Raw genomic sequence first — 14,947 nt, forward strand, 5'->3', positions numbered from 1 at the left:
AATATAGATGGAGAAAAGAAGTTATTTCAGTATATGCTTGGATGGAGAATGAAAAAAGAGATCATTTCCTAATAAATCTTCTTCCATTTCTATTGAGAATTCTCACTTTATTTCCATTTCCAAGAAGAAAACAACCAAAACTATTTTCAGAAATGTTAGCTTATTCTCCCAGACAAGAAGGAATGAGAATTAAATGCTGACTCTTCTAATTAATTTCTCACTTCATTCTATTTTCCTTTCCTTTATCTTGCTACTTTATGTGATCTAAAATGAGAGAGAAATTAATACTTTTTTTTATGACAAAAAAAATAATATTATGGTTCTATATATGATATCCTAATAAGACACTGTCACAGAGATACACACTTCTCATCTTCATCTAAATCATCATCATCATCATGCTCATCATCTCTTCCTACATTATTCAAACTTTAATTACTTTACTCTTTTTTCCCCCACTTTCTGGTATCATTTTTTTACTATCACATCCTTCCTTCGTCATGACATCATGTGGTGATTACAAAGGAGTTCTCGGAAGAATATCCTTCCCATATAATATCTTTTTTTTGTTTTTGTTTTTTTTTTCGAAGTATGTATGTTTGGAAGAAGAAGACTTTAAATATTTCTTTTCTTTTAATTTTCATGTGGTTGATCTCTGAACTCATGAAAGGTAAACATTGTACTTTCAAGTTTCAACAGAAACCATCCCAGTCCAAGAAGATGGGAAGCAAAAGAAAAATAAATATATATATATTATGACAGTAACTATATGCTCTTCAATATATAGAATCATATATTCATCTTATTATTAATCACAATCCATTGTTGCTTTCTCTCCAAATTCCATACCTTATTAATTATGTTTTGGTAGTTCGTCACTAGTTCCATCCAATTCCAACATATATAAGACAAAAACACAACAAATTAACAAAGATACATAAACATCTCAAATCTTTAAAACAAGCTGCTCATCTATTAACAATATATACATAGAAACATGATGATTTGAGGAGATTAAAAAAGAAAAACAAACAGATAAGAAGAAAAAGAAAAAATTCTATGACATATTGAGATTATTGTTGATGAAGATCATATATGAAAAAAGAACAAACGGTTGGGTTGATTATGACTGCGCCAAAACTGTAAGCTAGTAACTCACTCACTCACTGACTACCACTCCACTGATGAAACAACGATCACCACTGCCCGAATCTCCAAGCAAACCCGGTGCTACCCTTCATTCTACGCCTATCTCTATCTATTATAATACCTTCTAATCAAGCTGAGATGGCACCGGCGCCGGAGCCGGCGCCGTCGATGGCTCAAAGGGACCAAGAGTGAGCTCAAGGCCAACCTCATCACCATCTTCAAACCAAGCTTGACTCTTGCTGCAATTAGGCTCAGCCTGGCTAACATGAGAAGCTTCCATAGTATCAGTTGAGAAGATGCTATCAGACGAGTCATGGCTCGGCTCGCTATTGCATTGGAGCCAGCCAGGCAAAGGCTTCGGCTTCGGCTTCACCACTGCCGAGCGCTTGAACCGGTTACGCGGCTTAGCAACCTTACGAAGCTCGCCAACCGGTGCCGCCGAGTCCTTGCAGACGTGCCGTATGTCATACCCTTTGAGCTGCGGCATCGGCGCGGCTTCTGACGGGATCTGCACGATCGGCGCGCCTTTCAGCACGGCTTCTACCGCCGCCTGACAAAGCTGCCAACTTCCCGACCAAAGCAACCCAACCGAACCGTAGATCGGGTTCACTATCCGACCACACGCTTCGTACAACAGTGACCGGAATATAGCTGCAGCCAAATCCAAACCATCTTGTTTATATAAATAAATTTATTTTAATTTAAAATAAATAAAAATAAAGAGAGCAAAGATTTGAAACTGCAACACAGACCTGGACGAAGGTGTTCAGGACCAGCGTTGATGAGATTCATAAGCCCAGCACGGCCATAAAACTTAGCCAAGAAAACAGTTGCATTTGCTTGTGATTCAGGGCTTTTGATCCACTGCAAACAAGGCCTGATACTGCAGTTATCACTGCACCCTTTGCGCAGCACTCTGCAACCATTGCAGCTCATCCTCATGGCTGTTCACACCACTCTTTCTTGAAATGATTATGATTATGATTATGATGAAAACGAAGAACACGATGATGATGATGATGATGATGATGATGATAATGGAAAAGAGAAAGAGAAAGAAGAAAAGGTTAATTGAGATGGGAGAGAGAGAGAGTGGTTGGCAAGTGAGGCAGGGTATATAAGTGGTTTGGTTTGGTGGTGGTGAAGCAGCCGTGGATTTGGAGATGAGCATGGCCAGCGGTTTCCAAAGAGTGGGAAATTTGGGGCGAAATTGGAAACCGGGTTTTGCTTTGCTCGTAGCCCAATGTAAACACCCACTTGCAATGACGTAAATACCCCTGTTCCAGTTCTGTTCCCATATACCATTGAAGGGCAGTGAGGATGGCTAATCGGCGCGTGGCAGCCACGTTCACTGCACAGGGCTGCGCCCTGATCGCCACATATCCTGGAAAGCCCACATCCTTTTCTTGAAATTACTAAACTAACCTCGCTTTTCCTGCTTTCCCCGTTTTATGGAACTCATACCACTCCGGTTTCCGGTTTCCCTTGGCCTGTGGGCGCCTGACCCAACTCGCCACTGGTTTTCTCTTTTCCCCCTCTTCTTATCTTTTCTTTTTTGCATCCCCATATTCTCTCTCTCTCTCTGCATTAATACAAACACCTTTTATGCGCTTCTTCTCCTCAACTTCGTCTTTTCTTCTTGCATTAAAAAAATGAATAATTATAATTAAAAGTAATTTCTCAATTCATCAACCAAACATCTGTCACAAATCATAATTCCAACCCAAATTGACATTTTAAGTGCTAATGGTCGGTGTGTTAGCATCTATACATCTATCTATCTATTTGATTATTTTATAATTTTATATTATAATTAGATTTGCCATTAATGTCTTTCAGCCAATTTGTTGGGAAAGTATTGGGTCGTCCAGAGAAAAAAACAAAAATTAGTATTTTTTTTTTAGTTGTTCTCATTTCCAAATCAAGGAACTAAACCCATCCATAGTTTTTTAACCGTATTTCTAGCAAACAGGGAGCGTTTTTTGGTTTTATTCAATGATGGTTTTATCTCTTTCTTTTTAGTTTATTTGGATAATCTTATCTTCCAAGATAACTAGTAAATAAGATAATTATGAGTCCAAAGAACATATGCTTAGGAACATATTTATTTTATTTATTTAATTAATTCAAAAAATCAACACAAATATTACATTTGCCATTTGAAATTACATTGTCTTGCCTGAAAAAAAAATAAAATAAAATAAAAAGTTATGAAAATAATTAAACATGGACACATTCGAGTAGTAATTAAACTCTTTCGAGTGCACCAATTAGCAAAGGATGAGATTTAGAGATGCAATTTACAACCATCCCTATAAAAATTTCCAAATTAATAAGTTAATACACAAGGGATTCTAAATAATTTAATAGATATAACATTTTTTTAAAAAAATAATAATAAACCACAATTCAACAATCATATATAATGATTATAATTTATTTTTAATGTTGGATTTTTCAATGATTTGTTACGATATGAAAAAAATTATTTGTATTTTTTAATAAATATATTATAAATATTTATAGTATCACACAACATTTATATAGGAGATATGCTCAATAAAATTGAGTCTTGTGAGTGTTATATTTAGACATAAATTATATATATAAATTAATGTCAAAATAAATGTGAATTGAAAAAGTTTATTACACCCATTGAGAGAGACACTCTTTGTATTAACCCAATTTTTCTGTCACAATATATAATTTAATTTAAATAAATCTTTAATTTTTTATTTTTCTCTGGTACAATCACAGTACTAATAAATTTCTGAGCATAGGTTATACAGTATATACTGTACTATGCACTATAATATCATATTGAGGTTCCTCAAATAATTATTTCACAAGTAAAGAGCCTTGCATATATTGACAATATTGTAACTCACCTTTTCAAAACGTTTTTATAGTGAATGCTTGGTATTATTTGCCAAACTTGACTGTTATATAAATTTGGTTTCATTTTGATTGTATTAGTACTATATTCACAATTTAGGTATTGGAAGAAAAAATTAGAAGTCTTCATCAAATACAACTTATATAATTAAAAAAATCTAAACCTTGTATTTAAATAACAAAAGACCAAATTAAATTATTATTGTTATTTCTCTATAAAATAAGATAAATTTTTATAACATATAAGTTAGGGCTCGTTTGGCATTATTGCCAAATCTTTATTTTTGTTATCAATTCTAAATTTTGAAAATAAAAAAAAAAACAAATTTGACAAGCTATTTTTTATTTCAAAAATTTTGAGAACAACATCCATGTTTAAGGAAAAAAAAGTAGAAATACAGATTTTTTTGATGTTTCAACCATTTTGAAAACGTTTTCAAAACATTAACTTAATCAATTAAAGATATTAATTACTATTTTTTTCACATAAGCATTAATGATTTAGACAAACGTTTTAAGATTTTCAACTCTCTTTTTTTCATAATTTTTTTCTTGGGTTTTCAAATCTCAAAATTTATTTTCTCCAATTTTTGTTAAGATTTATTTGTAATTTTTTTTAAAAACAGTCAGGAAATTTAAGATAAAGATGGCTAGATATTTGAGATTTTTCTTGTGAAATCTCCTTAGCTTTTTCTTTTTAAAATTTTCCTAATTTTCACAAAAAAAATCTAGATATCATGTATTCTTTCTTTTTGTCACTAATACAAATTTATAAAAATTTGACATCTCATTATTTTTATATTTTATATAAAAACATATTAAAAGAAACCTTTGTTTTTTAATACAACTTAAGTTTATGTAATAATATAAAAAAAATTATAAAAATTATATTAATATAAATTAAGAAAATAATGTAAAATTTTACAATATATATATATATATATTTTTGCTTTTGTACATTTTGCTTTCCCCAACATACAATTTTGGTATCCAAACATGTTTTTATTTTCAAAAATTTGATAACAAAATAAAAATAAAACAAAATTGAAATAAAAGTAAAAAACAGAAAAACAAAAACAATGCCAAATAAATATTGAAAGTTGAAATTTTTTCTGAATGAGCAAGCCCTAATCACTAAGATCACAAGTGTATTCTACTGATCCATTTCCAACTTAGCTCTTCCATGTATTTAATTAAAATAAAACGGACTCATGGTTTCAAAGATTGATTACTAATGAGAGCTAAATTTTTTTGCATTAGGACTATAACTTATATTTAACATGTTTTTTTAATATATGTGATTTACTCATATTTATTAAAATAAAAATAATAGGATGAAAAACAAGGAAGGAATGTGACAATAATAAATGAAAGTCTTATTTAGCCGGCTGCCGCTGAAATTCATCAAAAACCCACCGCACCAAAACAACGAACCAGAGGAAAGAAAGGGCTAAAATAATAAAACCTCTCTTAAAAAACAAGGGCACTCCATCCACCGCCCACTGATATTTGTTTATCTTTCCTTGGAATTGCCCTTATTATTCCATACAACTTGGAACATGATAGTGACCTCCAAGTTTATTTCTGTAGGGATAGATGTATCACTAAACCAACGAAGGACATCAATTAACCAATCAATCAATCAATCAATCCTCTTCACACCAATCAAGGTGTCCTTCACTCACAAGTTACAAGCCCCCATTTTTTTTTTCATTAGTCTCATTTATTAATTTAATCCCCCCATAGTCCATGAGGTTGCACGGCTAATATTTTATGTAAATAAATTAAGTGCAAGTTGGCATTAAATTAATTAACACAAGTCTCAAGGTTTGTGACATCAACATTGTTCTACTGTTGTTGTTGTTGTTGTGGCCCTTCATGCACTTGGTTTTGTTCCCAATGTTTTTGAACTTCCCTTTCTTACGGCTTCCGTTTGCATGGTGTTTGACTCTAATAATAATAATAATAATAATAATAATAATAATAATAATAATAATGCTGAATTATCTCATCACCCATTATAACTAATTAATACATGCATCATGAATTTATACAGCCAAACTATGAGCAAAATAAGCAAATAAATAAAATAAAAACAGCTCGAAAGATTAATAAATTACATTCTTATCTCAATAACAAAGTTCTTATTTCATTTCCTTTCAGAGTAAAAGATTAGAAATTTAGAGGATACTTGATTGTTTGTAAATAAAATTACAATGTAAGTGAAAATGTTGTATTTCAATTTTTTTTTTTTTTGAATAAAGTGGATAAACCACGAATTTATTAATGAGAAAAGAAACTGGGAAAACAAAGTACAAGGGTGAAAATAACAAACAGAACAAACAGAACAAACAGAGGAAAAAGTAAACAGTTATCCTCACCAGAGATGAGGAAAATAAGGAGCAGAGAAAAAAGAAAAGGAAAAAGGCAGGGAAATCTGAAACCGGAGAAGTCAGCCATCAGGAGACAGAGGCCAGCTCAGAGACAGCGGTAGCGAATTACTCCTGAGTCGAGTTGGTCGCCATATCGTCAGTGAGGTCAGCGGATCTGGAGCGCAAAAAGTTTAAGGAGCGCTTTATCTTCTAAACACCTTTTGAGGCTTCTTGTTGATGGGATTCAAAATCTGCAGAAATCCAAGAAAGAATCATATAAGCAGTTTTAAAAATTATAGCAGAAAAAGGTACACATTTTTGGTTAAAAATGCGGTTGTTGCATTCCAGCCAAATGTTCCAGAAGATGGCTCTGGAACAGAGATCCCATAAATTCCTGTGAATAGAGTTTATGGAAGGAATCCAGATGGTCCAGATATTTGAAACTGAAGAAGACGAAGTTTCAGATCTAAGTGAACATTTGAAGAAAGGACCAAATGCGAACATATATGTCGCAGTTTAAGAGAAGATGATCCACTGATTCTGAGTTATTATGGCATAGAATACATGTGTCAGTGGCAAAAGGATTACAACCTTTTTTAAAAAGATTCTCAAGTGTTAAAATTTTATCCTCCCAGGCAAGCCAACAGAATAGAGTGATTTTGCTGGGGGATTTAATTTTCCAGAAGTTGGAATAAAGTTGGGAACGAATTCCTCCATCGATTAAGAATAGAGTGATTTTGCTGGGGGATTTAATTCTATGTTATTATTTCAATTTAGATCAATGTTGTTTACTTTGATGTAATTAAAAATAATTCATTTATTTTTCTTTAGTTGGTATAATGTAAGTAAAAACCTATAGTTACCATGTAAATGAGATTGTGAGATTATCCAATTTATTTATTATTATTAATTATTTAATACTATTTAAAAAGTTAATTTAATAAAAATAATTAATTAATTTAATAAATTATTTGTTAAATTTAAAAATATTTAATACTCCCTCCGTTCCTAAATATATATCGTTTAAGAATGTTGCACAAGAATTAAGAATATTATTAAATTATCTAAATTTTAACATAAAAAACAACCAAATTAATAAATTATTCCTCTTTTGAAATAATGTATTTTTCTTGAGACTATAAATATTACTTTCTTCATTTATATAACTTAGGAAATTGAAGATAGGCATAATTGGAAAAATAAATAAATAAATATTACCTTGATATTGTAAAGCGACAACTATTTTGGAATATTTTTTTTTTCTTAAAACGACATGTATTTTGGAATGGAGGGAGTATTTCTTTAATTTATTACTTGGAAAAAATTATAATTAAATTTTAAAAAATTACTTTATTAATTATTATGATATAATTTTCAATTATAAAAATATTTTTATGATGAAATTATTTAATTCTATAAATATTAAATTATAAAAATATAATATTTATTTAATTTTAAATGCTTAAAACAATAATAACTAATTTTCAAAAACAATATAATTTTTTCAATTAAAAAATATTTTGTTGTAAAAATATTTAATTATATAAATATTATTTAATAAAATTTTATAAAATTTTATAATTTTCTTAAAAAATATTTTTATAATTAATTTTAAAAACAATTTAATGGATTAAATATTTTTATAATTAAATATGCGATGAATTTGATTGTGAGGGAGTACCACTAACAATACTGTATTTCAATTTACAATAAATTTTTTTATAAGTTAAAATATTGCAAAATATCTTAAACTATAAAACGTTTTACATGTAAAACTCATTTTACGGTAAACCAAACAATAATTTCATGTAAAATCAGTTATATTACAGCTACTTACAAATAATAAAACAACCATTTTAAGTCCGTTGCAAAAATCAATCGTTTTTTTTAAGACATATCTTCCCAATGAAAGTGATATATATATATATATATATATATATAACAAGTTTTCTTATCATTATTAATTTGAAAAATTTAGTTAAAAAAATTTATAACACAATGAAAGCAGCAAGTGATTCCAACAAAATAATTAAGTAATATCATATTTTTATTTGATTATCTGATTAAAATATTCACATATATTTTTATTATAAAAATGTCTTTTTTAAATTATCCTCTAAACTACTCTTCATCATATAATATCATATGGAGTACCTTTATGTCTAATTATACACAGATGATATTTGATATACTGACTATTGTATGAAGTTTGCAGCATTATTCTTTTGATCAAATGCTTGTTTTCCCTTGTCATCCTATTAGCCATAGTTATCAGACCCGGCCTGGACATTGACCCGGTCAAAGTTCTGGGTCACAGGTCAATTGGTTCAACCGTCGGGTCATTTGGGTCAATACTGGGTTAATAAAAATATTTTAAAATATTATTTTTTAAATTATAAATTACTTTTTAATTATATAATGATATATCATAATAATATCCATGAATTATTAGTTATCAAATAAATAATTTGATGGGAAAAAAATACAAACCAAATTTTAATCTTTGATTTGGAAGCAGTAGAAAAGGGGAAAAAACCTCAAACTTCACATAATACCAACACATAACAATACGTCAAAGTTCAAGCATCAACTAATTCATAATAGAAGTTTAAATTTATCATCGAAGTATTAAACCAAACTCAATCCAATATATAACCAAAGTTCAAAATTGAAATCACAAATAAAATTGGGTCAATCGGTCTGACTGCAGGGTCGACTGGTCCGATCACCGGGTCAATCAGTCTGACCGCCGGGTCAACCGGTCTAACCACTGGGTCAAAGCGGGTCAAGGCTGGTCAGAACGGGTTGATTGCATAACCGGTCTAATTAAAGACCTGGACCGATTGAAGCACCGGGTCAATTGGTCGGACCACCGGATCAGTCCGGGTCTGATAACTATGCTATTAGCCGTCAATGGAATGTTGTATGAATTTTACAACAAATAACCAAGGTTACACTATCCTTAGAAATTGGTATGCATGAAACTTGAAATTTATTCCAGTGTAAATTTTGTTTATATATTCATTCATATTAATTAAATGTAAATTTTGGCGTATATTAATTTTATGGATTCATTTAATGATAATATATTGAAGATTTTCATTTCCAACTATCCATGTGCCAAAATAAAATTTTTGTCAATGTTAAACTATAAAAAATGCTTAGGAGGTATTTGGTTCAAGGGAGTGAAATAAAGTGATAAAAGTGGTGAAATCACATTTTTAATAGAATTCACACTTTTAGTTGACTAAAGTAATAGAAGTGGAGAAATTACATTTTTGATAGAATTCTCACTTTCAGTGGAAGGCGTGATTTTTGACTATTAATCAATAAAGTGTAGACAACTCCATCACTTTATTGGCATTTGGACGATAAAAATAATACACATAAGTAAAATATAAATTTGTTCATAATTTTATCACAAATTCTGGGGCGAAACCCAGGGGGTAGCAGGGGTAAAGCCTCCTTGACAATGAGGAAATTATTTTTCAGATAACATAAAATTTTATGGTTTCAGTTTTTCTATACTTAAGTTAATGTAAAATAGAATATTTATGCACATAAAAGTGTGCAATGTAGTTGTTATTGAGTGGTTAGTGGGTCTAACTAAAATATATGTGGTGACCACCCACCTGAATCCTCTCTAGTACATGGGGATTGCAACGGGTCGGGTCGGGTGTGGGTTTTGTCATATCCGCACCCGAACCAGCTACCACGCCCCCATACCCGAATCAGAATCCAAACTCGAACCCAACTGGTTTTCAAAACTACAACCCACACCCGCACCCGAAGGTTAATCGGGTACCTACGGGTATACCCGCCCCGTGTTGCCTCTATTTAAATTTAAAATAAAATTAAAATATCAAATAAAAATTAAAAATACCAATAAAATTCATAGTTTTTTTGTTTGTATGAACACCATAGAGTAGGAATTGAAAAGATATATTTAAAGCAGCATAAAATAGACAAATTAAACACTATAGAGTAGAAATTTAAAAGACCCTAACAAAAAAATTAAATATATATAATTGGGTATATTTGTTAATTGAGTTTCGGGTCGGGTTCGGGTTCAGGTCAGTTATCAGGATTCCCATACCCGCACCCGCATCAGCTTTACATTAGTCGGTTATTACCTGAACCAGACCCGAAACCAGGTCAAACCGGGTTTTACTCGTTAAACTCGGGTCAGGTCGAGTTTGGATATAATTGACATCCCTACTAGTACATGTTATTTTCACATTTTATTTTTTATTTTAAAAATTACTGGAATTTCAAAATTTTAATAAAAATAAATTAAAAAAAATAAAAATCTTAATTATATATAAAAATTAAAGTAATTTTTGAAAAAAGTTTAAATTGATTAGGAGGCCTAGCAAATATATTATAACATATATGCATGTTATAATGTACCATATATACTAGAGTGAAGAAATAAAAGTTTTTATAAACAATAGTTTTTTAAAAAAAATATAAACTTCAAATGTATTTTTTTAGTTGAATTATTGAAAATCTCATATGTTTGTTATACGTAATAATTAAAATTCTAATTATATTTTATGTTTTTTAAATATATGTATTCCAATTTTTGTTTCATTAGCATATTATTATTTATTTAAAATTATTATTTTGTTAAATTATTTTTTTATTTTGATTTTTGAATTTTGGCTTTAGTCCGCCTACTGAAAATCCATATGCATAAAGATGATTAAAAAAAATTGCATATATATACATACCACATAAATGAAAAACAATCAAATTCAATTGAGCTTATCAAAAGAATCCAATTTGAATTTTCATTGAATGGGGATGATGGAGGTATCATTAATTTTTAATTTTTTCTGAAAAAATTGTATACATGACCTCATAAAAAGATTATACTTGTATCAATATCTACAGAAACAACACAATTGCATGCAAACGCCATCTTTTTGAGCGAACAACCTAAAAAATAGAGTGGATAAACTCTAATTTAATCGGCATCGAACATCAGTAAGATGGTAAGGCTTATCCATTCTTCTTAGCTTCTAAATTAGTAACACATAATTTAGAGCTAGTCACCTTACAATTGTGTGAATAAGAGTTCAATGCCATTTTTTTCTTCTTCTTAACATCTAAAATGAGCTATTCCAAGCTTGTTCTCATTTGTTTTTTCCTTTTTCCATTGTCTTCCTTTTTCACCTTTTTTAACTCATATAAAAAGAATGTGAATTGTTACTAACGTTCTATAATAAATATAAGACAACAAAATAGAAAAAAAAACAATAATGAATAGAGAGTACGTTTAAAAATAAATAAATAAAATTATTTTTTAATAAGAATGGATAAATGATAATTTTTAAGGCAAAATGACATTAAAAAAAGACGAGTACAAAAACTACAAAGTAGAAATATTAAAAAAAACACTAGATAGTAAGCATCGACTAGCAGTAGAAATAAAAGCAAACAACAGAAAAAGGTCCAATAATCAATGGGTAGCCTCTGAGGCATCCATACTCCATGTTTGTGCCCCAACCCAAGAGGCTGCTAGAATTCGGACTAGTACTTTGACGGGTCCTTCTAAAATATCGGCTAAGCACCTTGCAAAACTAAGGCTTCTTCTGATTGTTAATAGCGCTTCCTTAAGTCTGAGCTTTTTGGCCGCATAAGCTGCATTAATCCACCCCAATGATCAAATGATTAATTTAATTAGGGATGGCAACAGGTAGGGTATAGGTAGGATATGCCAAAACTCATACCCGTATCTGTAACCCCTATCCCCATACCCGTACCTTTCAGTGAGAAAAAAATCATACCCTTACCCTTTACCCACAGGGTACGGGTAAACCCCCAGGGTACTCGATTACCCATTGTTCAAATTATTGAATTAAATTTAAATTTAAATATAAATTTAAATAATAACAATAAATAAATAAATAAATTATACATTAAATTATAATCTTTAAACGCATGTCCATATATTCAAAATTAAAAGTTGATATATATTTGTTTATTTTAAATTATATAATCATATAAAAATGACGTTTGTTTAGAACTCATGTCACGCCCCGAACCTAACCGGGCACGTGGCAACCGCCATGACAACAAGAAATGGGTCCCACAACGGCCCCACTTCAGGTCGCAGTAAGGCTCAATATAAACCTGTTATCACAATTACATAGCTAGAAGACAACATAACAATAAGATCACAATAGGGTTCCCTGATACTAGGGACCCTAAACACAAGTAGCATCAACAACAGTACAAACTAGGGTTTCAGATACAACCAGAAAATACAAATATATAAACAACATATAAAGGTCAAGTCTAGTGGATCCATAAAGCTTACATGCATACTATATAACAAATCTAAACAAGGAGAACAGACAAATCACTCTACTGCTGCACAACACAACTCTGTCCAACGTCACAGTCTGAAAAGATAAAAGAAAGGGGAGTGGTGAGTACAGATGTTACCCAGTGAGTGGTGTCAGCATAGATGTAACAGAGTGATAAAGTATTTTAAATAGTAATTCCACAACAATAATAATGTATAAAATCAGTTCCAAGTATTTAACATATTAACAAATAACACAAGGTTCATCAAAAGCAAATAACATTTTAAAACACAATGAACATAGTTCCAAAATACAGGCTGGCCTAAAACAATTCCCACGCTAATCGTGACCGCGACTAGCAATGAGACAACCAAGGAGTTTTAAAATTTTTTTAAAAATTTAAAAGGGTTGTCTTTCCTTGGTGTTGACCACTGAGATCCCCGTGCGGTGATCCCAGATTTCTCACATAAAAGAACCCCCTGTCAATGGCTCCGCGAACCTCTTTACCAGGGTAAACCAGGGTTAACTACGCCGCCTCCCATCAGGCCAGACCGTGGAAACCCCACACTGCAGTGTCGGGCTAAAATTTGTCGTCACCATCAAAACTGAATGCCACAATATAATTCTTTCCAATTTCCAATTCAAAGAATCCATCATACAATGTTTAAACCACGAAAATGTACACCAAACCATGTTCCATTTGTATATAAATATGGAAATATATATCAAACCATATCTCATTTGTATATAATTACGGAGATGCAAGTAAACATATTTCTTTCAAAATAAATAGGTATAAGCATTCTAGGTTTTAATCATTTCAAGTAAATTCGTGTTCAAAATATATATCAAGGAAACCAATTTATCATCAAATTTTATGTGATAAAACACATGAATAAATACTTTAGTACTTTTATTAAATCTTTGCAATTATAAATTTAACCACTCACAGAACTAGTCGTCTCGTCCCGAAACGCGCTCACTGATCGGCGAGCTCCTTCCCCTTAGAGGACGCTTCACCACCTAGATACAAGCAGTGAATTCAAATTCTAATGAACACAAGAATGATAGCTAAAAGAAGATGCATGAAAATGCAATTATACATGTCTAATACGAAACCTTAGGGTTTTAGGGCAAAACATCATCATTTTAGACCCAAACGACCTCAAAATGGAGTAAACCTAGTTCTAATGAGTTTAGGGTAAGAAGAAACTTCAATGTGGACCAAAGAAATACCAGAAAAAGCTCAAAAATTTTTGGTACTACAGTAACTTCAAGGTTGCTACAGTAAAATCGGACCTTATATTATGGTTTTCTCCCAATTTACAACACTAAATCAAGAAATTTCTTCAACAACATTTTCTTACATGAATCATAAATCATTGGCTTCAATTTGAGTCTATAAATCACCAAATCCATGGAGAATTCAAAGTTTTTATACATTTCTAAAAACAAGGAAATATGGGAGAAATACAAAATAAAAAGATTAGATCTAAGACTTACCGAATTCAAGAGTGAGGGAGGAAGGATTTTGGTATTTGAGTTCGCCGGAAATTCTCACCGAAAAAAAATTTCTTCTAAAGTTATGGTCGACCGAACAAGAAACAAAGAGAAAGGAAATGAAGAAAGAGAAGGATCCAGAGGTTGGTTTCTCTCATTCATTCATTTTTTTTATAATATATAGAAAATGACCTAATTGCCCTTTTAATAGAAAAATCATAGAAAATTGATCCAAATGACGGAATTGCCCCCGATTTTTTACATAAAAGCTACTATACAAACATGCAAAAATGCCAGTACTGCTAAATGACCATTTTACCCTAATGCAAGCATAAAAATCTAAATAGGCCCGAGGTCTAAATCAGGACAGGGTACAACAACTCAATGGTAACTCTACCTTTTTTTTTGTTCATGTTTAACTATCTTGGATTTTTGTTTTAAATTTTTTCATATATCTATTATTTATATTTTATATAGCTTCAAATTTTATAAATGTCTAATAAGATTTTGAATATAAAAAACATTACAAGTAATTCTTATAAGTTATATCCAATTGATTTTTATTAGTATCTTATTTTTCATGATGTTCTTATAATTTATAGAATAAATTATTATAACATTATTTTTTTATATTTGTTTTATAATGTTTATCTTTAATTTAATTATGATTCTTAATATATATCCAAAATTTAATTTTGATAATATTATACTTTATCA

The 14,947-nt window shown here is 30.5% G+C and overlaps 1 protein-coding gene across 1 annotated transcript; it reads right to left on the reverse strand.

Moving 5' to 3' along the window:
• Positions 1-951: 951 nt before the first annotated feature.
• Positions 952-2,345, reverse strand: LOC120259020 (LOB domain-containing protein 41-like). Its single transcript, XM_039266542.1, has 2 exons — positions 1,902-2,345; positions 952-1,800 (listed from the first exon to the last, which is right to left on the reverse strand). The coding sequence occupies exons 1-2, from the start codon at positions 2,089-2,091 to the stop codon at positions 1,274-1,276; spliced, it is 717 nt and encodes a 238-aa protein (XP_039122476.1). The 5' UTR covers positions 2,092-2,345; the 3' UTR covers positions 952-1,273.
• Between the last annotated feature and the right edge of the window lie 12,602 nt (positions 2,346-14,947).

Source organism: Dioscorea cayenensis, chromosome 4 (genome assembly GCF_009730915.1).
Source record: "Dioscorea cayenensis subsp. rotundata cultivar TDr96_F1 chromosome 4, TDr96_F1_v2_PseudoChromosome.rev07_lg8_w22 25.fasta, whole genome shotgun sequence".
In the NCBI taxonomy this organism is placed as follows: Eukaryota; Viridiplantae; Streptophyta; class Magnoliopsida; order Dioscoreales; family Dioscoreaceae; genus Dioscorea; species Dioscorea cayenensis.